The sequence below is a fragment of the Pseudophryne corroboree genome, chromosome 4 (genome assembly GCF_028390025.1).
Source record: "Pseudophryne corroboree isolate aPseCor3 chromosome 4, aPseCor3.hap2, whole genome shotgun sequence".
In the NCBI taxonomy this organism is placed as follows: Eukaryota; Metazoa; Chordata; class Amphibia; order Anura; family Myobatrachidae; genus Pseudophryne; species Pseudophryne corroboree.
The window spans coordinates 388836868-388859838 of NC_086447.1; the positions used below are offsets into that span (position 1 = coordinate 388836868).

The window sequence follows — 22971 nt, forward strand, 5'->3', positions numbered from 1 at the left end:
CTATGTAATTGGTAGTAGCGCTGCTGCAGCTGTCCCCTCTCCTTCCGTATTGGCTGCCCAGCGCTGCTGTGAATGCTGGGATGCGGTTCCTCCATCCCAGCATTCACAGCAGCGCCGGGCAGCCAATATGGAAGGAGAGGGGACAGCTGCAGCGGTGCTACTACCAATTACATAGCGCTGCTGCGGCTCCAGTCCCCCTCCCTCCTCCTCCTTCTTCCCTGCATCCGGAGTTGCCAGCACGAGGAGCCTGACTGCCAGCAGGGAGAGATGGTAAGTATATCTCTCTGTCTCTCTCTCTGTTTCTCTATCCTGTCTGCCGCAATGTGTAAAAAGGGGGGCTAGCTGCCGTAATGTGTAAAAAGGGGGACGCTGTCTGCCGCAATGTGTACAAAGGGGGACTGGCTGCCGTAATGTGTAAAAAGGGGAACGCTGTCTGCAGTAATGTGTAAAAAGGGGATGCTGTCTGCCGTAATGTGTAAAAAGGGGGACGCTGTCTGCCGTAATGTGTAAAAAGGGGGACGCTGTCTGCCTTAATGTGTAAAAAAGGGGACGCTGGCTGCCGTAATCTGTAAAAAGGGGGACTGTCTACTGTTATGTGTAAAAGGGGCCCTACCTGGTGTAGTGGCGCTAGTGTGCAGTGTCATTTGAATAATGGAGACTACTGTGCACCGTAGTATGAATTTGTATTATTTTGTGGCCATGCCCCTTCCCCATGAAGCCACGCCTCTATATATTTGTTGCACGCCTATGGCGCGCACTGCCCCTATCTTGCACGGGGGGGGGGAGGGGGGGGTGTTTGTGCCAATGCCGTTTCTTGCACACAGCGATAAAATGCCTAGTTACGGCACTGAGGGATACCATATAGTCCTTGGGCTCCAAAGCCAGAACAATAGAGCGAAGAGTTCCCATACGGAATTTGGAAACTTTCACATATCTGTTCAAAGACTTGAGGTTGAGAATGGGCCGGAAGGACCCATTCGGTTTCTGAACTAGGAACAGCGTTGAATAGTACCCCCTGCCTCTCTGAGCCAGAGGCACCGGTACTATCACTCCTGTATCCAGGAGATTGTACCACCAAATGGAGTTTTTGCTTTTACCTGATCCGAAGGGATGTTTGTTGACCAAACTGGTGAGGGGGACGCTTCTTGAAAGAAATGGCGTGTCCGCGAGTGACGACTTCCCTTACCCAGGCGTCCGAAGTGGTCTGTATCCACACCTGGGCAAACCACAGAAGTCGGCCTTCCACCCTGGGATCCCCCAAGGGGAGGCCCGCCCCGTCATGCAGCAGGCTGATGGGCAGCCCAGGCACGTTTAGGTTTGGGCTTAGTGGATTTGGAAGTGCAAGCCTGTTTCGGGTACGCCTGACCCTTTGCTTTACCTGGAGGTCGAAAAGATCGAAAGGAAGTACTCTTAGCCTTCGGAGCCGAAAGAGTAGGCAGTCATGCAGTCTTAGCAGATGCTATGTCAGCAACAATCTTGTTGAGATCTTCCCCAAAAAGTGTGTTTCCCTTAAAAGGGATCACCTCCAAGGTCTTTTTAGAGTCCAGATCTACAGACCAGGACCCCAATCAGAGAATCCGGCGTGCCAGAATGGACGTAGTAGACGCTTTGGCCGCCAGAACACCTGCACCAGATGCCGCCTCCTGAATATAATGAGAGGCTGTAATAATATATGAAAGACATTGTCTAGCATTATCAGGGAAATCAGACGGTAGGTCCGCTTCAACTTCCTGAACCCAGGCTTCAATAGCTTTTGCCGCCCAAGAAGCCGCAATAGTGGGCCTATGCACAGCTCCCGCAAGAGTGTAAATGGGCTTCAGGCAACCTTCCACATGCTTATCCATCGGTTCCTTCAGAGAGGTGACGGTAGTGACAGGCAGAGCAGAGGACACCACCAGACGCGCGACTTGCGAGTCCACTGGTAACGGTGTTTCCCAATTTCTTACTTAACTCTGCAGCGAGGGGATAACAAGCTAGCATCTTCTTAGACAGTGAGAATTTCTTTCCTGGATACTCCCAGGATTCCTGACGTATGTCAACCAAGTGGTGAGAATGGGGTAAAACTAATTTAGTAACATTCGGACGCTTGAATTTATCTGGTTTCTTAAAGGAAGCTGGAGGTTCTTCGTCATCATCAATTTGAAGAATCAGCCTGATAGCCTCCAACAGGTCAGGAACATCCACTTGTGTCAGAGATTCCCCATCGGATGCATCTGCATCAGTGTCTGAAGGATCAGTATATGCGCCATCTTCATCGGATGAAGTATCCGAAACATGTGTGGATTGTGAGGAAGTAATGGCCTGCTTAGATCACCCCTTGTTCCTAGGCGGGCGACGGTTATGATTTTGCTTAGCCAAAGACTGATTTAATTGCTGTAACTGAGAGGACAGAGTATCTGCCCATGGCGGATTAACTGCAGGGACAATATGTGGCTGTAATGGCACAGGAGGTCCCATAGGGGGCACAAGTCTAGTTACTAGCGTAGTCAGTAAATTAGAGAAAGCAGCCCAAGGTGGGTCTTGATGTGCCCCCGCTGCTGCAGACTGACTGGGGGGTATAGAACCCCCAGTACCTGAACCCTCAGCTGCTATGTTTTCCTCCGAGTAATCCATGGCATCAGCACAGCGTGGTGCAGGATCAGCCATGAATCTATCGCCCTGTTTAGCCTACATTATATGAAAGCGTAACCTTAGGGCGTATTAGTACAATATATGCAGACAAATGACCTTACAAAAAAAAAACTTGTATAGTTTGTGCTCTGCAAGCAGAGCACAAACAGAGGATTTAAGTGGGATGTGGTGACTGAAATACACAGAGAAAAATACCCAAGTAGTAGATCCTGTAAAACACTATATTATATGAGAACCCTGACGCACTTAGCTCCCCTCAGGGTACAGAAAAATAAGATTTTACTTACCGATAAATCTATTTCTCGTAGTCCGTAGTGGATGCTGGGACTCCGCAAGGACCATGGGGAATAGCGGCTCCGCAGGAGACAGGGCACAAGAATAAAAGCTTTAGGATCAGGTGGTGTGCACTGGCTCCTCCCCCTATGACCCTCCTCCAAGCCTCAGTTAGAATACTGTGCCCGGACGAGCGTACATAATAAGGAAGGATATTGAATCCCGGGTAAGACTCATACCAGCCACACCAATCACACCGTACAACTCGTGATCTGAACCCAGTGAACAGTATGATAGAACGAAAAAGAGCCTCTGAAGAGATGGCTCCCAACAATAAACAACCCGAATTTTTGTAACAATAACTATATACAAGTATTGCAGACAATCCGCACTTGGGATGGGCGCCCAGCATCCACTACGGACTACGAGAAATAGATTTATCGGTAAGTAAAATCTTATTTTCTCTGACGTCCTAGTGGATGCTGGGACTCCGTAAGGACCATGAGGATTATACCAAAGCTCCCAAACGGGCGGGAGAGTGCGGATGACTCTGCAGCACCGAATGAGAGAACTCCAGGTCCTCCTCAGCCAGGGTATCAAATTTGTAGAATTTAGCAAACGTGTTTGCCCCTGACCAAGTAGCTGCTCGGCAAAGTTGTAAAGCCGAGACCCCTCGGGCAGCCGCCCAAGATGAACCCACTTTCCTTGTGGAATGGGCTTTTACCGATTTTGGCTGTGGCAGGCCTGCCACTGAATGTGCAAGCTGAATTGTACTACAAATCAAACGAGCAATCGTCTGCTTAGAAGCAGGAGCACCCAATTTGTTGGGTGCATACAGGATAAACAGCGAGTCAGATTTTCTGACTCCAGCCGTCCTGGAAACATATTTTCAGGGCCCTGACCACGTCAAGCAACTTGGAGTCCTCCAAGTCCTTAGTAGCCGCAGGTACCACAATAGGTTGGTTCATGTGAAATGCAGAAACCACCTTAGGTAGAAATTGAGGACGAGTCCTCAATTCTGCCCTGTCAGAATGAAATATTAAGTAAGGGCTTTTATATGATAAAGCCGCCAATTCTGACACACGCCTGGCTGAAGCCAGGGCTAACAGCATCGTCACCTTCCATGTGAGATATTTTAAGTCCACAGTGGTGAGTGGTTCAAACCAATGTGACTTTAGGAAACTCAACACAACATTGAGATCCCAAGGTGCCACTGGGGGCACAAAAGGAGGCTGTATATGCAGTATCCCTTTTACAAATGTCTGAACTTCAGGTACTGAAGCCAGTTCTTTTTGGAAGAAAATCGACAGGGCCGAAATTTGAACCTTAATGGACCCTAATTTTAGGCCCATAGAGAGTCCTGTTTGCAGGAAATGGAGGAAACGACCCAGTTGAAATTCCTCTGTAGGGGCCTTCCTGGCCTCACACCACGCAACATATTTTCGCCAAATGTGGTGATAATGTTTTGCGGTTACATCCTTCCTGGCCTTGACCAGGGTAGGGATGACTTCATCTGGAATGCCTTTTTCCTTCAGGATCCGGCGTTCAACCGCCATGCCGTCAAACGCAGCCGCGCTAAGTCTTGGAACAGACAAGGCCCCTGCTGGAGCAGGTCCTTTCTTAGAGGTAGAGGCCATGGTTCGTCCGTGAGCATCTCCTGAAGTTCCGGATACCAAGTCCTTCTCGGCCAATCCGGAACCACGAGTATAGTTCTTACTCCTCTCCTTCTTATGATTCTCAGTACTTTTGGTATGAGAGGCAGAGGAGGGAACACATACACTGACTGGTACACCCACGGTGTTACCAGAGCGTCCACCGCTATTGCCTGAGGGTCCCTTGACCTGGCGCAATATCTGTCTAGTTTTTTGTTTAGACGGGACGCCATCATGTCCACCTTTGGTTTTTCCCAACGGTTCACGATCATGTGGAAGACTTCTGGATGAAGTCCCCACTCCCCCGGGTGAAGGTCGTGTCTGCTGAGGAAGTCTGCTTCCCAGTTGTCCACTCCCGGAATGAACACTGCTGACAGTGCTATCACATGATTTTCCGCCCAGCGAAGAATCCTTGCAGCTTCTGCCATTGCCCTCCTGCTTCTCGTGCCGCCCTGTCTGTTTACGTGGGCGACTGACGTGATGTTGTCCGATTGGATCAATACCGCCTGACCCTGAAGCAGGGGTTTCGCTTGACTTAGGGCATTGTAAATGGCCCGTAGTTCCAGAATGTTTATATGAAGAGATGTTTCCATGCTTGACCACAAGCCCTGGAAGTTTCTTCCCTGTGTGACTGCTCCCCAGCCTCTCAGGCTTGCATCCGTGGTCACCAGGATCCAATCCTGAATGCCGAATCTGCGGCCCTCTAGAAGATGAGCACTCTGCAACCACCACAGGAGGGACACCCTTGTCCTTGGTGACAGGGTTATCCGCTGATGCATCTGAAGATGCGATCCGGACCATTTGTCCAGTAGATCCCACTGAAACGTTCTTGCATGGAATCTTCCGAATGGAATTGCTTCGTAAGAAGCCACCATTTTTCCCAGGACCCTCGTGCACTGATGCACTGACACCTGGCCTGGTTTTAGGAGGTTCCTGACTAGCTCGGATAACTCCTTGGCCTTCTCCTCCGGGAGAAACACCTTCTTCTGGACTGTGTCCAGAATCATTCCTAGGAACAGAAGACGTGTCGTTGGAATCAGCTGCGATTTTGGAATATTTAGGATCCACCCGTGCTGACGTAACACTACCTGAGATAGTGCTACTCCGACTTCTAACTGTTCCTTGGACCTTGCCCTTATCAGGAGATCGTCCAAGTAAGGGATAATTAAGATGCCTTTTCTTCGAAGAAGAATCATCATTTCGGCCATTACCTTGGTAAAGACCCGAGGTGCCGTGGACAACCCAAACGGCAGCATCTGAAACTGATAATGACAGTCTTGTACTACAAACCTGAGATACCCTTGGTGAGAAGGGTAGATTGGGACGTGGAGATAAGCATCCTTGATGTCCAGAGACACCATATAGTCCCCTTCTTCCAGGTTCGCTATCACCGCTCTGAGTGACTCCATCTTGAATTTGAACCTTTTTATGTAAGTGTTCAAGGATTTCAGATTTAAAATTGGTCTCACCGAGCCGTCCGGCTTCGGTACCACAAACAGCGTGGAATAATACCCCTTTCCCTGTTGTAGGAGGGGTACCTTGATTATCACCTGCTGGGAATACAGCTTGTGAATGGCTTCCAGAACTGCCTCCCTGTCGGAGGGAGACTTTGGCAGAGCAGACTTCAGGAACCGGCGAGGGGGAAACGCCTCGAATTCCAGTTTGTACCCCTGCGATACTACCTGTAGAATCCAGGGATCCACTTGCGAGTGAGCCCACTGCGCGTTGAAATTCTTGAGACGGGCCCCCACCAAGTCTGAGTCTGCTTGTAAAGCCCCAGCGTCATGCTGAAGACTTGGCAGAAGCAGGGGAAGGCTTCTGCTCCTGGGAAGCGGCTGCATGGTGCAGTCTTTTTCCCCTTCCTCTGCCCCGGGGCAAAAAAGAGTGGCCTTTTGCTCGCTTGTATTTATGGGAACGAAAGGACTGAGTTTGAAAAGACGGTGTCTTTTTCTGCTGATGTGAAGTGACCTGGGGTAAGAAGGTGGACTTTCCAGCCGTTGCCGTGGCCACCAGGTCCGAAAGACCAGCCCCAAATAACTCCTCCCCTTTATACGGCAATACTTCCATATGTCGTTTGGAATCCGCATCCCCTGACCACTGAGGCGTCCATAACGTTCTTCTGGCAGAGATGGACATAGCACTTACTCTTGATGCCAGGGTGCAAATATCCCTCTGTGCATCACGCATATATAGTAATGCATCCTTCAAATGTTCTATAGTTAACAATATATTGTCCCTATCCAGGGTATCAATATTTTCAGTCAGGGAATCCGACCACGCGACTCCAGCACTGCACATCCAGGCTGAAGCGATTGCTGGTCGCAGTATAACACCAGTATGTGTGTATATACTTTTTAGGATATTTTCCAGCCTTCTATCAGCTGGTTCTTTGAGGGTGGCCGTATCAGGAGACGGTAACGCTACTTGTTTAGATAAACGTGTGAGCGCCTTATCTACCCTAGGGGGTGTTTCCCAACGTGTCCTAACCTCTGATGAGAAAGGATATAGTGCCAATAATTTATTAGAAATTAGCAGTTTTTTGTCGGGAGAAACCCACGCTTTATCACACACCTCATTCAATTCATCTGACTCAGGAAAAACTATTGGTAGTTTTTTCACCCCCCACATAATACCCTTCTTAGTGGTATTTGTAGTGTCAGAAATGTGCAATGCCTCCTTCATTGCCGTGATCATGTAACGTGTGGCCCTACTGGACATTACGTTCGACTCATCACCGTCGACACTAGACTCCGTATCTGTGTCTGGGTCTGTGTCGACCCACTGAGGTAACGGGCGTTTTAGGGCCCCTGACGGTGTCTGAGACGCCTGGACAGGCACTAATTGATTTGCCGGCTGTCTCATGTCGTCAACAGTTTTTTGCAAAGTGCTGACATTATCACTTAATTGTTTAAATACGATCATCCAGTCAGGTGTCGACTCCCTAGGGGGTGACATCACTAACGCAGGCAATTGCTCCGCCTCCACATCATTTTCCTCCTCATACATGTCGACACACACGTACCGACACACAGCACACACACCGGGAATGCTCTGATAGAGGACAGGACCCCACGAGCCCTTTGGAGAGACAGAGGGAGAGTCTGCCAGCACACACCCAGCGCTATATATACAGGGATAACCTTATATAAGTGTTATTCCCTTATAGCTGCTGTTTATATTGTCATTTGCTGCCAATAGTGCCCCCCCTTCTCTTTTTTACCCTGATTCTGAAGCAGGACTGCAGGGGAGAGTCAGGGAGCCGTCCTTCCAGCGGAACTGTGAGGGAAAATGGCGCCTGTGTGCTGAGGAGATAGGCTCCGCCCCTTCACGACGTCCTTATCTCCCGCTCTTTTGTGTAAAAATGGCAGGGGTTAAAATACATCCATATAGCCCAGGAGCTATATGTGATGTATTCTTTTGCCACCTAAGGTATTATCATTTATATTGCGTCTCAGGGCGCTCCCCCCCCCAGCGCCCTGCACCCTCAGTGACCGGAGTGTGAAGTGTGCTGAGAGCAATGGCGCACAGCTGCGGTGCTGTGCGCTACCTTAGTCTGAAGACAGGATTGTCTTCTGCCGCCGATTTCACCGGACCTCTTCGTCTCTTCTGGCTCTGTAAGGAGGACGGCAGCGCGGCTCCGGTGACCAATCCAGGCTGTACCTGTGATCGCCCCTCTGGAGCTAATGTCCAGTAGCCTAAGAAGCCCAATCCACTCTGCACGCAGGTGAGTTCGCTTCTTCTCCCCTTAGTCCCACGATGCAGTGAGCCTGTTGCCAGCAGGACTCACTGAAAATAAAAAAACCTAAATTAAACTTTTATTCTAAGCAGCTCAGGAGAGCCACCTAGCCTGCACCCTTCTCGTTCGGGCACAAAAATCTAACTGAGGCTTGGAGGAGGGTCATAGGGGGAGGAGCCAGTGCACACCACCTGATCCTAAAGCTTTTATTCTTGTGCCCTGTCTCCTGCGGAGCCGCTATTCCCCATGGTCCTTACGGAGTCCCAGCATCCACTAGGACGTCAGAGAAATAGAGATAGCAATATGTGTGAGATACACGGAATAGAGATCACACAGCAGCTACAGGCACACACACACAGTCACATGTACAATGCAGAAATTATTACAAACAACAATAAAACTGCACTGGACTAGCAATACTAAGTAATTGTACTACCAAGTAAAGCTATGTAGGTATATAGATATAACAATGCACAGTAAAGACTGGATGTATATCACAGGGTACTTGTACTAAATATCCCTGTAGTAATGCACGGGATCTTATCTAACACTGTCTAAATGACATGTAGAATACTTAATTGTCCTGTAAATGCACAGCGCTGATGATGCAGGAGGCTTTATAGAGGAGACATTGCCCAGCAGTCCCAGAATCAGCTCAGCATGTGTGTAATGACGCCTAAACGCTGACAGGGAGTGAGGGAGACAGAGAGATGCAGCTCCAGGGCGGGAACATTTGCAGTAAATGGCACCTGGGTCTGGGGGAGGGGCTACAGGTCAGAGCCTTATCCCCTTGCTGGACTTCACCACTGGGTACTGCGGGGACTATTAAAATTGATTTTTATGTAATCCGACCTGTGCCCCTTGCCCTGGTGGTCTAGTGGGGTCCCTGTACAGGCACAGTGTCCACGACAGCGTGCGCGGCACGTCTCCTTAAAGACAGCGCCGGATCACGATTTTCGGCAGGTCCCACCTGGGGGACCTTCTTACCTCCTCCCTATGATGCGGCCACGCGATCCTGGAGAGCAGCGGCGAGTGTGTGTGTGCCCTGAAGAGACTGGAGCCCTCCGCTTTTAAGTACCCGGCAACCAGGGCGCAGGAGTATACAGCGCCGCTGGGAGAGGTGAGGGACCCGCAGCACAATATGTCAGCATGACATATAGCACTTCTATGTGCCTGTGCTGCGGAGAAGTCTTCTATCTTCTTAAAAGCTCTGCACTGCAGGCACCAACTTACAAACTGAGCTCCAGCACCTGGAGGCGGGGATATAGAGGAGGCGGCGCTATGCATCCTGGGAAGAGTCAAAGCTTTTAGCCTGTTGGTGCCTCGGATCAAGATCCAACACTACACCCAAATGTAATTCCCTGTGGAATCACAGTGTACCCCGCTGCGTCCTCATACAGATGTGTCCTCTTACATCTTTGCTCCATGCACTACAAGTCGCGTTACACACAATGCATTTTTTCTCGCAAAAATGTCTTAGAAAAAGTGATGCCATAGGACACACGAGCAGCTTCTGCTGTTTAAAGTGATATGAGGCATTCTATGTGTGACTGTGACTGTATTTGCATACAAAATGCTATGCTACAGTGTTTTCTTGGAAATCTATACCACATCTCTTATGTGTAAACTAATCGGCTCTTTTGGATTTCAGTTTCATCTGTATGCAGAGGATATCCAACTCTACTTATCCTCCCCAGATGTGTCACCATCTGTATTGGCCCATGTCACTGAATGCCATTCTGCGGTTTCATCTTGAATGTCATCTCATCACCTCAAACTTAATATTTCCAAAACAGAATTAACTGTATTTCCACCAACCATTAGTAGTTACTAGCCTGATAAATGTCATCCTTGACTCTGAACTGTCCTTTGTTCCCCACATTCAATTTGTCTCAAAATCATGTAACATACATCTAAAAAAACATATACAAAATACGACCATATATTACTGCAAAAACTCTAAGCCATGCTTTCATTATCTCCTGCATTGATTAATACAATAGTCTTCTTACTGGTCTTGCAAAAAGGAGACTCTCACCACTACAATCCATTCTGAATGCAGCTGTGAGGCTAACCTTCTTCACTATACGTTCATTGGCCCTCATTCCGAGTTGTTCGCTCGCAAGCTGCTTTTAGCAGCTTTGCACACGCTAAGCCGCCGCCTACTGGGAGTGAATCTTAGCATAGTAGATTTGCAAACGAAAGATTAGCAGATTTGCGAATAGACAGTTCTTAGCAGTTTCTGAGTAGCTCCAGACTTACTCAGCCACTGCGATCAGTTCAGTCAGTTTCGTTCCTGGTTTGACGTCACAAACACACCAAGCGTTCACCCAGATACTCCCCCGTTTATTCAGACACTCCCGCGTTTTTCCCAGAAACTGCAGCGTTTTTTCGCACACACCCATAAAACGGCAAGTTTCCGCCCAGAAACACCCACTTCCTGTCAATCACACTACGATCACCAGAACGAAGAAAAAAATAAGAATTTACTTACCGATAATTCTATTTCTCGGAGTCCGTAGTGGATGCTGGGGTTCCTGAAAGGACCATGGGGAATAGCGGCTCCGCAGGAGACAGGGCACAAAAGTAAAGCTTTCCGATCAGGTGGTGTGCACTGGCTCCTCCCCCTATGACCCTCCTCCAAGCCAGTTAGGTACTGTGCCCGGACGAGCGTACACAATAAGGGAGGAATTTTGAATCCCGGGTAAGACTCATACCAGCCACACCAATCACACCGTACAACTTGTGATCAAAACCAGTTAACAGTATGATAACAGAGGAGCCTCTGAAAGATGGCTTCTTAACAATAACCCGAATTAGTTAACAATAACTATGTACAATTATTGCAGATAATCCGCACTTGGGATGGGCGCCCAGCATCCACTACGGACTCCGAGAAATAGAATTATCGGTAAGTAAATTCTTATTTTCTCTATCGTCCTAGTGGATGCTGGGGTTCCTGAAAGGACCATGGGGATTATACCAAAGCTCCCAAACGGGCGGGAGAGTGCGGATGACTCTGCAGCACCGAATGAGAGAACTCCAGGTCCTCCTTAGCCAGAGTATCAAATTTGTAAAATTTTACAAACGTGTTCTCCCCTGACCACGTAGCTGCTCGGCAAAGTTGTAATGCCGAGACCCCTCGGGCAGCCGCCCAAGATGAGCCCACCTTCCTTGTGGAGTGGGCCTTTACAGATTTAGGCTGTGGCAGGCCTGCCACAGAATGTGCAAGTTGGATTGTGCTACAGATCCAACGAGCAATCGTCTGCTTAGACGCAGGAGCACCCATCTTGTTGGGTGCATACAATATAAACAACGAGTCAGATTTTCTGACTCCAGCTGTCCTTGCAATATATATTTTTAATGCTCTGACAACGTCCAGTAACTTGGAGTCCTCCAAGTCACTTGTAGCCGCAGGCACTACAATAGGCTGGTTCAGATGAAATGCTGACACCACCTTAGGGAGAAAATGCGGACGAGTCCGCAGTTCTGCCCTGTCCGAATGGAAAATCAGATATGGGCTTTTGTAAGATAAAGCTGCCAGTTCTGACACTCTCCTGGCCGAAGCCAGGGCTAGTAACATGGTCACTTTCCATGTGAGATATTTTAAATCCACCTTTTTTAGTGGTTCAAACCAATGAGATTTTAGAAATTCCAAAACCACATTGAGATCCCACGGTGCCACTGGAGGCACCACAGGAGGCTGTATATGCAGCACTCCCTTAACAAAAGTCTGGACTTCAGGAACTGAAGCCAATTCTTTTTGAAAGAAAATCGACAGGGCCGAAATTTGAACCTTAATAGATCCCAATTTGAGACCCATAGACAATCCTGATTGCAGGAAATGTAGGAATCGACCCAGTTGAAATTCCTCCGTCGGAGCACTCCGATCCTCGCACCACGCAACATATCTTCGCCAAATGCGGTGATAGTGTTGCACGGTTACTTCCTTCCTTGCTTTAATCAAAGTAGGAATGACTTCTTCCGGCATGCCTTTTTCCTTTAGGATCCGGCGTTCAACCGCCATGCCGTCAAACGCAGCCGCGGTAAGTCTTGAAACAGACAGGGACCCTGCTGAAGCAAGTCCCTCCTTAGAGGTAGAGGCCACGGATCTTCCGTGATCATCTCTTGAAGTTCCGGGTACCAAGTCCTTCTTGGCCAATCCGGAACCACTAGTATCGTTCTTACGCCTCTTTGCCGTATAATTCTCAATACTTTTGGTATGAGAGGCAGAGGAGGAAACACATACACCGACTGGTACACCCAAGGCGTTACCAGCGCGTCCACAGCTATTGCCTGCGGATCTCTTGACCTGGCGCAATACCTGTCCAGTTTTTTGTTGAGGCGAGACGCCATCATGTCCACCATTGGTCTTTCCCAACGGGTTACCAGCATGTGGAAGACTTCCGGATGAAGTCCCCACTCTCCCGGGTGAAGGTCGTGTCTGCTGAGGAAGTCTGCTTCCCAGTTGTCCACTCCCGGGATGAACACTGCTGACAGTGCTATCACATGATTCTCTGCCCAGCGAAGAATCCTTGCAGCTTCTGCCATTGCACTCCTGCTTCTTGTGCCGCCCTGTCTGTTCACATGGGCGACTGCCGTGATGTTGTCCGACTGGATCAACACCGGTTTTCCTTGAAGCAGAGGTTCTGCCTGGCTTAGAGCATTGTAGATTGCTCTTAGTTCCAGAATGTTTATGTGAAGAGACGTTTCCAGGCTCGTCCACACTCCCTGGAAGTTTCTTCCTTGTGTGACTGCTCCCCAGCCTCTCAGGCTGGCGTCCGTGGTCACCAGGATCCAATCCTGTATGCCGAATCTGCGGCCCTCCAATAGATGAGCACTCTGCAACCACCACAGAAGAGATACCCTTGTCCTTGGAGACAGGGTTATCCGCTGGTGCATCTGAAGATGCGACCCTGACCATTTGTCTAACAGATCCCTCTGGAAAATTCGTGCATGGAATCTGCCGAATGGAATTGCTTCGTAAGAAGCCACCATTTTTCCCAGGACTCTTGTGCATTGATGTACAGACACCTTTCCTGGTTTTAGGAGGTTCCTGACAAGCTCGGACAACTCCTTGGCTTTTTCCTCCGGGAGAAAAACCTTTTTCTGAACCGTGTCCAGAATCATCCCTAGGAACAGCAGACGAGTTGTCGGCATTAACTGGGATTTTGGAATATTCAGAATCCAGCCGTGCTGTTTTAGCACTTCTTGAGACAGTGCTAATCCCCTCTCTAGCTGTTCTCTGGACCTTGCCCTTATTAGGAGATCGTCCAAGTATGGGATAATTAATACGCCTTTTCTTCGAAGAAGAATCATCATCTCGGCCATTACCTTTGTAAAGACCCGAGGTGCCGTGGACAATCCGAACGGCAGCGTCTGAAACTGATAGTGACAGTTTTGTACAACGAACCTGAGGTACCCCTGGTGTGAGGGGTAAATTGGAACGTGGAGGTACGCATCCTTGATGTCCAAGGACACCATAAAGTCCCCTTCTTCCAGGTTCGCTATCACTGCTCTGAGTGACTCCATTTTGAACTTGAACTTCTTTATGTACAGGTTCAAGGACTTCAGATTTAGAATAGGTCTTACCGAGCCGTCCGGCTTCGGTACCACAAATAGAGTGGAATAATACCCCTTTCCCTGTTGTAGAAGAGGTACCTTGACTATCACCTGCTGAGAGTACAGCTTGTGAATGGCTTCCAAAACCGTCTCCCTTTCGGAGGGGGACGTTGGTAAAGCAGACTTCAGGAAACGGCGAGGCGGATCTGTCTCTAGTTCCAACCTGTACCCCTGAGATATTATCTGCAGGATCCAGGGATCTACCTGCGAGTGAGCCCACTGCGCGCTGAAATGCTTGAGACGACCGCCCACCGCCCCCGAGTCCGCTTGAGAAGCCCCAGCGTCATGCTGAGGCTTTTGTAGAAGCGGGGGAGGGCTTCTGTTCCTGGGAAGGAGCTGCCTGTTGGTGTCTCTTCCCCCTTCCTCTGCCTCGTGGCAGATATGAATATCCCTTTGCTCTCTTGTTTTTAAAGGAACGAAAGGACTGCGGTTGAAAAGTCGGTGTCTTTTTCTGTTGGGGAGTAGCTTGAGGTAAAAAGGTGGATTTCCCGGCTGTAGCCGTGGCCACCAAATCTGATAGACCGACTCCAAATAACTCCTCCCCTTTATACGGCAAAACTTCCATATGCCGTTTTGAGTCCGCATCGCCTGACCACTGTCGCGTCCATAAACTTCTTCTGGCCGAAATGGACATAGCACTTACCCGTGATGCCAGTGTGCAGATATCCCTCTGTGCATCACGCATATAAAGAAATGCATCCTTTATTTGCTCTAAAGACAGTAAAACATTGTCCCTATCCAGGGTATCAATATTTTCAATCAGGGACTCTGACCAAACTACTCCAGCACTGCACATCCAGGCTGACGCTATAGCTGGTCGTAGTATAACACCTGTATGTGTGTATATACTTTTTTGGATATTTTCCATCCTCCTATCTGTTGGATCTTTAAGTGCGGCCGTCTCAGGAGAGGGTAACGCCACTTGTTTAGATAAGCGTGTGAGCGCCTTATCCACCCTAGGAGGTGTTTCCCAGCGCGCCCTAACCTCTGACGGGAAAGGGTATAAAGCTAATAACTTCTTTGAAATTAGCATCTTTTTATCGGGGGCAACCCACGCTTCATCACATACATCATTTAGTTCTTCTGATTCAGGAAAAACTATAGGTAGTTTTTTCACACCCCACATAATACCCTGTTTAGTGGTACCAGTAGTATCAGCTAAATGTAACGCCTCCTTCATTGCCAAAATCATATAACGTGTGGCCCTACTGGAAAATACGGTTGATTCGTCACCGTCGCCACTGGAATCAGTGCCTGTGTCTGGGTCTGTGTCGACCGACTGAGGCAAAGGGCGTTTTACAGCCCCTGACGGTGTTTGAGGCGCCTGGACAGGCACTAACTGATTGTCCGGCCGTCTCATGTCGACAAACGACTGCTTTAGCGTGTTGACACTATCCCGTAATTCCATAAATAAAGGCATCCATTCTGGTGTCGACCCCCTAGGAGGTGACATCCCCATATTTGGCAATTGCTCCGCCTCCACACCAATATCGTCCTCATACATGTCGACACACACGTACCGACACACAGCAGACACACAGGGAATGCTCTTAACGAAGACAGGACCCCACTAGCCCTTTGGGGAGACAGAGGGAGAGTTTGCCAGCACACACCAAAAGCGCTATATATGACAGGGATAGCCTTATAATAAGTGCTCCCTGTATAGCTGCTTTTATAATATAATTTTTGCCACTATTTTGCCCCCCCTCTCTTGTTTTACCCTGTTTCTGTAGTGCAGTGCAGGGGAGAGACCTGGGAGCCGTCCTGACCAGCGGAGCTGTGTAAGGAAAATGGCGCTGTGTGCTGAGGAGATAGGCCCCGCCCCTTTTCCGGCGGGCTCGTCTCCCGCTCTTTAGTGTATTCTGGCAGGGGTTAAATATCTCCATATAGCCCCGGAGGCTATATGTGAGGTATTTTTTAGCCAAATAGGTTTTCATTTGCCTCCCAGGGCGCTCCCCTCCCAGCGCCCTGCACCCTCAGTGACTGCCGTGTGAAGTGTGCTGAGAGGAAAATGGCGCACAGCTGCAGTGCTGTGCGCTACCTTTAGAAGACTGAGGAGTCTTCTGCCGCCGATTCTGGACCTCTTCATGTTTCAGCATCTGCAAGGGGGCCGGCGGCGAGGCTCCAGTGACCATCCAGGCTGTACCTGTGATCGTCCCTCTGGAGCTAATGTCCAGTAGCCAAGAAGCCAATCCATCCTGCACGCAGGTGAGTTCACTTCTTCTCCCCTAAGTCCCTCGTTGCAGTGATCCTGTTGCCAGCAGGACTCACTGTAAAATAAAAAACCTAAGCTAAACTTTCTCTAAGCAGCTCTTTAGGAGAGCCACCTAGATTGCACCCTTCTCGGCCGGGCACAAAAATCTAACTGGCTTGGAGGAGGGTCATAGGGGGGAGGAGCCAGTGCACACCACCTGATCGGAAAGCTTTACTTTTGTGCCCTGTCTCCTGCGGAGCCGCTATTCCCCATGGTCCTTTCAGGAACCCCAGCATCCACTAGGACGATAGAGAAAACCTCGTAATGCCGTGAGTAAAATACCTAACTTAATAGCAAATTTACTTGGCGCAGTCGCACTGCGGACATTGCGCATGCGCATTAGCGACTAATCGCACTGTTGCGAAAAAAATATAACGAGCGATCAACTCGGAATGACCACCATTGTCTGCAGATCCACTATGTCAGTAACTCCATTGGTTACCTGTTTTCCACCATATTCAATATAAAATACTTACATACAAGGCCATTCACCAAACTACACCAATGTACATCTCTTCGCTTATCTCAAAATATCTCCCAACCCGACCACTCCACTCTTCACAAGATATACGTTTCTCATCCACAGTCATTATTCTCTGCCATTCACGATTGCAGGACTTTTTTCAGGCTGCGTCCCAAGTGTGGAATGCCCTCCCACGCCCAATAAGACTCTCCTCTAGTCTCTAAAACCTTCCCTGAAAACACTACTCTTCAGACAAGCTTATCAAATTCCAGAACCGCCCATGAAACCTTCTTAAACTTTCCTATCCAACTGCATCCCCACTGTACAGTCCACACATTTTCTCTTTCTTCACCTTCTCAACCTCTTGACCTGGTTCATCATTGCTGTGTGACCATATCATACAGCCCACCAAGAATCTTTGTAATCTGCTGGACCATTATGCAATAAATAACACCTACCCTTGTGTATCAATGCCTATTTACCTATAGACTGTAAACTTGCGAGCAGGGCCTTCCTACCTCTGTGGCTGCTTCCAATTGTAAAGCGCAACAGAATATGCTATGCTAAATAAGAAACTGTTAATAAATAAATATATTATATGTGACTAAGTCTGTATACAGAACAGAACTTGTATTGGATAAAAGCTGTGGCTGCTACATTGTCGCACTTTGATACAGATTCAGAGACTCAGTTGCACACAAATATACAAGTGACATATCAAATTAATCAGCAATCTCCTCGTTGAGGCTAAGATGCATTTTCGGCAAAAGAGAGGCCCAAAACTAGAAGATCCTCATGTGACCTGGAGTGCCAGGGGGGGGGGGCTGTTTGGGGTGACTGAAACAAAGATGTATAAGACATTTCCCTTACGTCCTAGAGGATGCTGGGGACTCCGTAAGGACCATGGGGTATAGACGGGCTCCGCAGGAGATATCGAATCGCAGTGCGATGGCATGTGTTTTTAAAAACAATGCTATATATCGCACTGCACTCAGCAGTGACGTGCCCATCACGTGATTACCATGCGATCTATCGCATGGTAATCACTTTGGGAGTTCAGGTGCGATTTTATCGCACCTGAACTGCCGGTGCGATGCCCCGCCGCGGGGCATCACACAAGTGTATGGGCACCATTACACTACAACCTATCCATTCAAAAGTATTCCATCCCAACTTCTCCATGTCAACTCACCCACTGAATGCCTGCCTCTAACTGGGTTCCACACTATGGATAGACACTGTTTAGGTAGACAGTCAAGAGGTCAACACAATATGGTCGACCGGGTCACAAAGTCAACAGGCAAAAGGTAGACACGTACAAAAGGATGACATGACAATGGTCGACACATATGGTGAACACAAGTTTTTTGGGGGGGTAGGGGGGTTTGCACATTTTTTTCATCTTCTGCTTGGTTTATCATCCACATGGACTGTGATTGGGAATGGTAACATATACTGAGCGCAGCGGTAGTGGAGCGAGACACCTTGCCCAAAGTGTGGTAAGAGAAGTGAGCCTGTGAGGGTCTACGTTACCACTAATTGGGGACACAGGTGATGAAAGATACATAATGACACAAAAAAATCCCATACCTTTTGACCTAACGCATGCTGACCCTATATAGTCGACATATTGACTGTGTATCTTATAACTGTAGATCTTTTATACCACAACCCCTCTAGCTCACCTTATCCTTTCCAATAGCACATTCTCATCCTACTTTAAAATTGCACTCATCTAACCCACACTTAATAAACAATCTCTTTATCCAGTCTCTCTTTAAACAACTTCAGTAACTTATGTACAACACTCATGTTGGATTGCCTCTCATTTCATTCTTGATTCTCTCAAATGGGTTCTGATTACATCATGCCATAAACGCTTCTGATTATATCATGCCATAGACTCGTCTGACCCTTCTGATTATATCATGCCATAGACTCTTTCACAAAAGTAATCAAAGATCTATTAATTGCAAAGTCTATGGGTCACTTCTCCATATTGATCCTCCTGATTTTGATACCCTTAATCCCTATTTTCCCTGCACATCATTCACACTGCTTTAGCGTCTGTATCCCTGGGACATTCCCCCTTCCACTATCTATTGGGCTCTCAAAATGCTTTGTTCTCTGCCTTTCTCACTGTACACCTCTTCTCCTGAGGTAAGAATTGCTCATTTGTCCCCATTACTACCTCTATGCTGGTAACACAAATCTACGCCTCAACTGACCTCTTTGCTTCTCTACTATGTTGTGTGACTGTGCCTAAAGCTCCACATGGAATGCCAGTGGGGGGGTGAGTGCAACAAAGCCCCTTGCGGGCTCAGTGGCAGGCTGCGCTCGCCACAGGTTCTATTCCCACTCTATCGGTGTCGTGGACACCCACGAGTGTGAATAGACTCTGTGGGTAGGCATTCTGACTGCTGGCTTTTTGAAAGCTCAGGATTCCGGCGTCGATATGGTGACCGCATCCCATTTAATCTTCTGTGCCTACTTTTGGCATAATAATGATACCTTTTACAAGATTAAACAAATAAACAAAGATATAAAATGGAAAAATGACATACAGATATCCAGTATTTACATGTTAAAACTAAATCTTACCTCTAGGTCCAAGCAAGTTATCTATATATCCATTTACTGCTTTGTCCATTGCCTCCATATTTGCAACCTAAAGAATAAAGAAAATACTATTAATTGGTGCAGTAATGATTTACAGACTAGTTCTAAAAAACTGCCTAAACACCATGCTACAAGAGACACTGGGTCTTATGTAATGGCCTGTGAGCTGCACGCTCTGCAGAAATTCAGAGTCTGCCCATACTTTTAAAATAAGATTTTACTTACCGATAAATCTATTTCTCGTAGTCCGTAGTGGATGCTGGGACTCCGTAAGGACCATGGGGAATAGCGGCTCCGCAGGAGACAGGGCACAAAATAAAAGCTTGAGATATCAGGTGGTGTGCACTGGCTCCTCCCCCTATGACCCTCCTCCAAGCCAGTTAGGATACTGTGCCCGGACGAGCGTACATAATAAGGAAGGATATTGAATCCCGGGTAAGACTCATACCAGCCACACCAATCACACCGTACAACTCGTGATCTGAACCCAGTTTACAGTATGATAAATTTAAAGGAGCCTCTGAAAGGATGGCTCAACAATAATAACCCGAATTTTTTGTAACAATAACTATATACAAGTATTGCAGACAATCCGCACTAGGGATGGGCGCCCAGCATCCACTACGGACTACGAGAAATAGATTTATCGGTAAGTAAAATCTTATTTTCTCTAACGTCCTAAGTGGATGCTGGGACTCCGTAAGGACCATGGGGATTATACCAAAGCTCCCAAACGGGCGGGAGAGTGCGGATGACTCTGCAGCACCGAATGAGAGAACTCCAGGTCCTCCTCAGCCAGGGTATCAAATTTGTAGAATTTAGCAAACGTGTTTGCCCCTGACCAAGTAGCTGCTCGGCAAAGTTGTAAAGCCGAGACCCCTCGGGCAGCCGCCCAAGATGAGCCCACTTTCCTTGTGGAATGGGCTTTTACTGATTTTGGCTGTGGCAATCCTGCCACGGAATGTGCAAGCTGAATTGTACTACAAATCCAACGAGCAATCGTCTGCTTTGAAGCAGGAGCACCCAGCTTGTTGGGTGCATACAGGATAAACAGCGAGTCAGTTTTCCTGACTCCAGCCGTCCTGGAAACATATATTTTCAAGGCCCTGACAACGTCCAGCAACTTAGAGTCCTCTAAGTCCCTAGTAGCCGCAGGTACCACAATAGGTTGGTTCATGTGAAATGCAGAAACCACCTTAGGTAGAAATTGAGGACGAGTCCTCAATTCCGCCCTGTCAGAATGAAAATTTAGGTAAGGGCTTTTACATGATAAAGCCGCCAATTCTGACACACGCCTAGCTGAAGCCAAGGCCAACAGCATCGACACCTTCCACGTGAGATATTTTAAATCTACCGTAGACAATGGTTCAAACCAGTGTGATTTTAGAAATCTCAACACAACATTGAGATCCCAAGGTGCCACTGGAGGCACAAAAGGAGGCTGTATGTGCAGCACCCCTTTCACAAATGTCTGAACTTCAGGTACTGAAGCCAGTTCTTTCTGGAAGAATATCGACAGGGCCGAAATCTGAACCTTAATTGACCCTAATTTTAGGCCCATAGACAGTCCTGTTTGCAGGAAATGCAAGAAACGACCCAGTTGAAATTCCTGTGTAGGGGCCTTCTTGGCCTCACACCACGCAACATATTTACGCCAAATGCGGTGATAATGTTTTGCGGTTACTTCCTTTCTGGCTTTTACCAGAGTAGGGATGACTTCTTCTGGAATGCCCTTGTCCTTCAGGATCCGGCGTTCAACCGCCATGCCGTCAAACGCAGCCGCGGTAAGTCTTGGAACAGACAAGGTCCCTGCAGTAGCAGGTCCTGTCTTAGAGGTAGAGGCCACGGTTCGTCCGTGAGCATCTCTTGAAGTTCCGGGTACCAAGACCTTCTTGGCCAATCCGGAACCACGAGTATAGTTCTTACTCCTCTCCTTCTTATGATTCTCAATACTTTCGGTATGAGGGGCAGAGGAGGGAATACATACACTGACTGGTACACCCACGGCGTTACCAGAGCGTCCACTGCTATTGCCTGAGGGTCCCTTGACCTGGCGCAATATCTGTCCAGTTTTTTGTTTAGACGTGACGCCATCATGTCCACCTTTGGTCTTTCCCAACGGTTTACAATTTGGTGGAAGACTTCTGGGTGAAGTCCCCACTCTCCCGGGTGAAGGTCGTGTCTGCTGAGGAAGTCTGCTTCCCAGTTGTCCACTCCCGGAATGAACACTGCTGACAGTGCTATCACATGATTTTCCGCCCAGCGAAGAATCCTTGCAGTTTCTGCCACTGCCCTCCTGCTTCTCGTGCCGCCCTGTCTGTTTATGTGGGCGACTGACGTGATGTTGTCCGACTGGATCAACACCGCCTGACCCTGAAGCAGAGGTTTTGCTTGAATTAAGGCATTGTAAATGGCCCTTAGTTCTAGAATGTTTATATGAAGAGATGTTTCCATGCTTGACCACAAGCCCTGGAAATTCCTTCCCTGTGTGACGGCTCCCCAGCCTCTCAGGCTGGCATCCGTGGTTACCAGGATCCAATCCTGAATGCCAAATCTGCGGCCCTCTAGTAGATGAGCCCTCTGAAGCCACCACAGGAGAGACACCCTTGTCCTTGGCGACAGGGTTATCCGTTGATGCATCTGAAGATGCGATCCGGACCATTTTCCCAGTAGATCCCACTGAAAAGTTCTTGCATGGAATCTTCCGAATGGAATCGCTTCGTAAGAAGCCACCATTTTTCCCAGGACCCTTGTGCACTGATGCACTGAGACCTGTCCTGGTTTTAGGAGGTTCCTGACTAGCTCGGATAACTCCCTGGCCTTCTCCTCCGGGAGAAACACCTTCTTCTGGACTGTGTCCAGAATCATTCCTAAGAACAGTAGACGTGTCGTTGGAATCAGCTGCGATTTTGGAATATTTAGAATCCATCCGTGCTGACTTAGCACTACCTGAGATAGTGCCACTCCGACTTCTAACTGTTCCTTGGTTCTTGCCCTTATCAGGAGATCGTCCAAGTAAGGGATAATTAAGATGCCTTTTCTTCGTAGAAGAATCATCATTTCGGCCATTACCTTGGTAAAGACCCGAGGCGCCGTGGACAATCCAAACGGCAGCGTCTGAAACTGATAATGACAGTTTTGTACTACAAACCTGAGGTACCCTTGGTGAGAAGGATATATTGGGACGTGGAGATAAGCATCCTTGATGTCCAGCGACACCATATAGTCCCCCTCTTCCAGGTTCGCTATCACCGCTCTGAGTGACTCCATCTTGAATTTGAACCTTGTTATGTAAGTGTTCAAAGATTTTAGATTTAATATTGGTCTCACCGAGCCGTCCGGCTTCGGTACCACAAATAGTGTGGAATAATACCCCTTCCCCTGTTGTAAGAGGGGTACCTTGATTATCACCTGCTGGGAGTACAGCTTGTGAATGGCTTCCAGAACTGCCTCCCTGTCGGAGGGAGACTTTGGTAAAGCAGACTTCAGGAACCGATGAGGAGGAAACGCCTCGAATTCCAGTTTGTACCCCTGTGATACTACCTGTAGAATCCAGGGATCCACTTGCGAGTGAGCCCACTGCGCGTTGAAATACTTGAGACGGGCCCCCACCGTGTCTGAGTCTGCTTGTAAAGCCCCAGCGTCATGCTGAAGACTTGGCAGAAGCAGGGGAGGGCTTCTGCTCCTGGGAAGCGGCTGCATGGTGCTGCCTTTTTCCTCT

The 22971-nt window shown here is 48.3% G+C and overlaps 1 protein-coding gene across 7 annotated transcripts in view; it reads right to left on the bottom strand.

Moving 5' to 3' along the window:
* The window catches only part of ELOVL5 (ELOVL fatty acid elongase 5), a 181404-nt gene that overhangs the window by 144379 nt on the left and 14054 nt on the right, over nucleotides 1–22971 (bottom strand). For all 7 annotated transcript variants that reach the window (XM_063916702.1, XM_063916706.1, XM_063916705.1 and 4 more), the window contains exon 2: nucleotides 19233–19299. In XM_063916702.1, the coding sequence (XP_063772772.1) occupies nucleotides 19233–19299 (67 nt within the window). The remainder of the gene's footprint in view (nucleotides 1–19232; nucleotides 19300–22971) is intronic.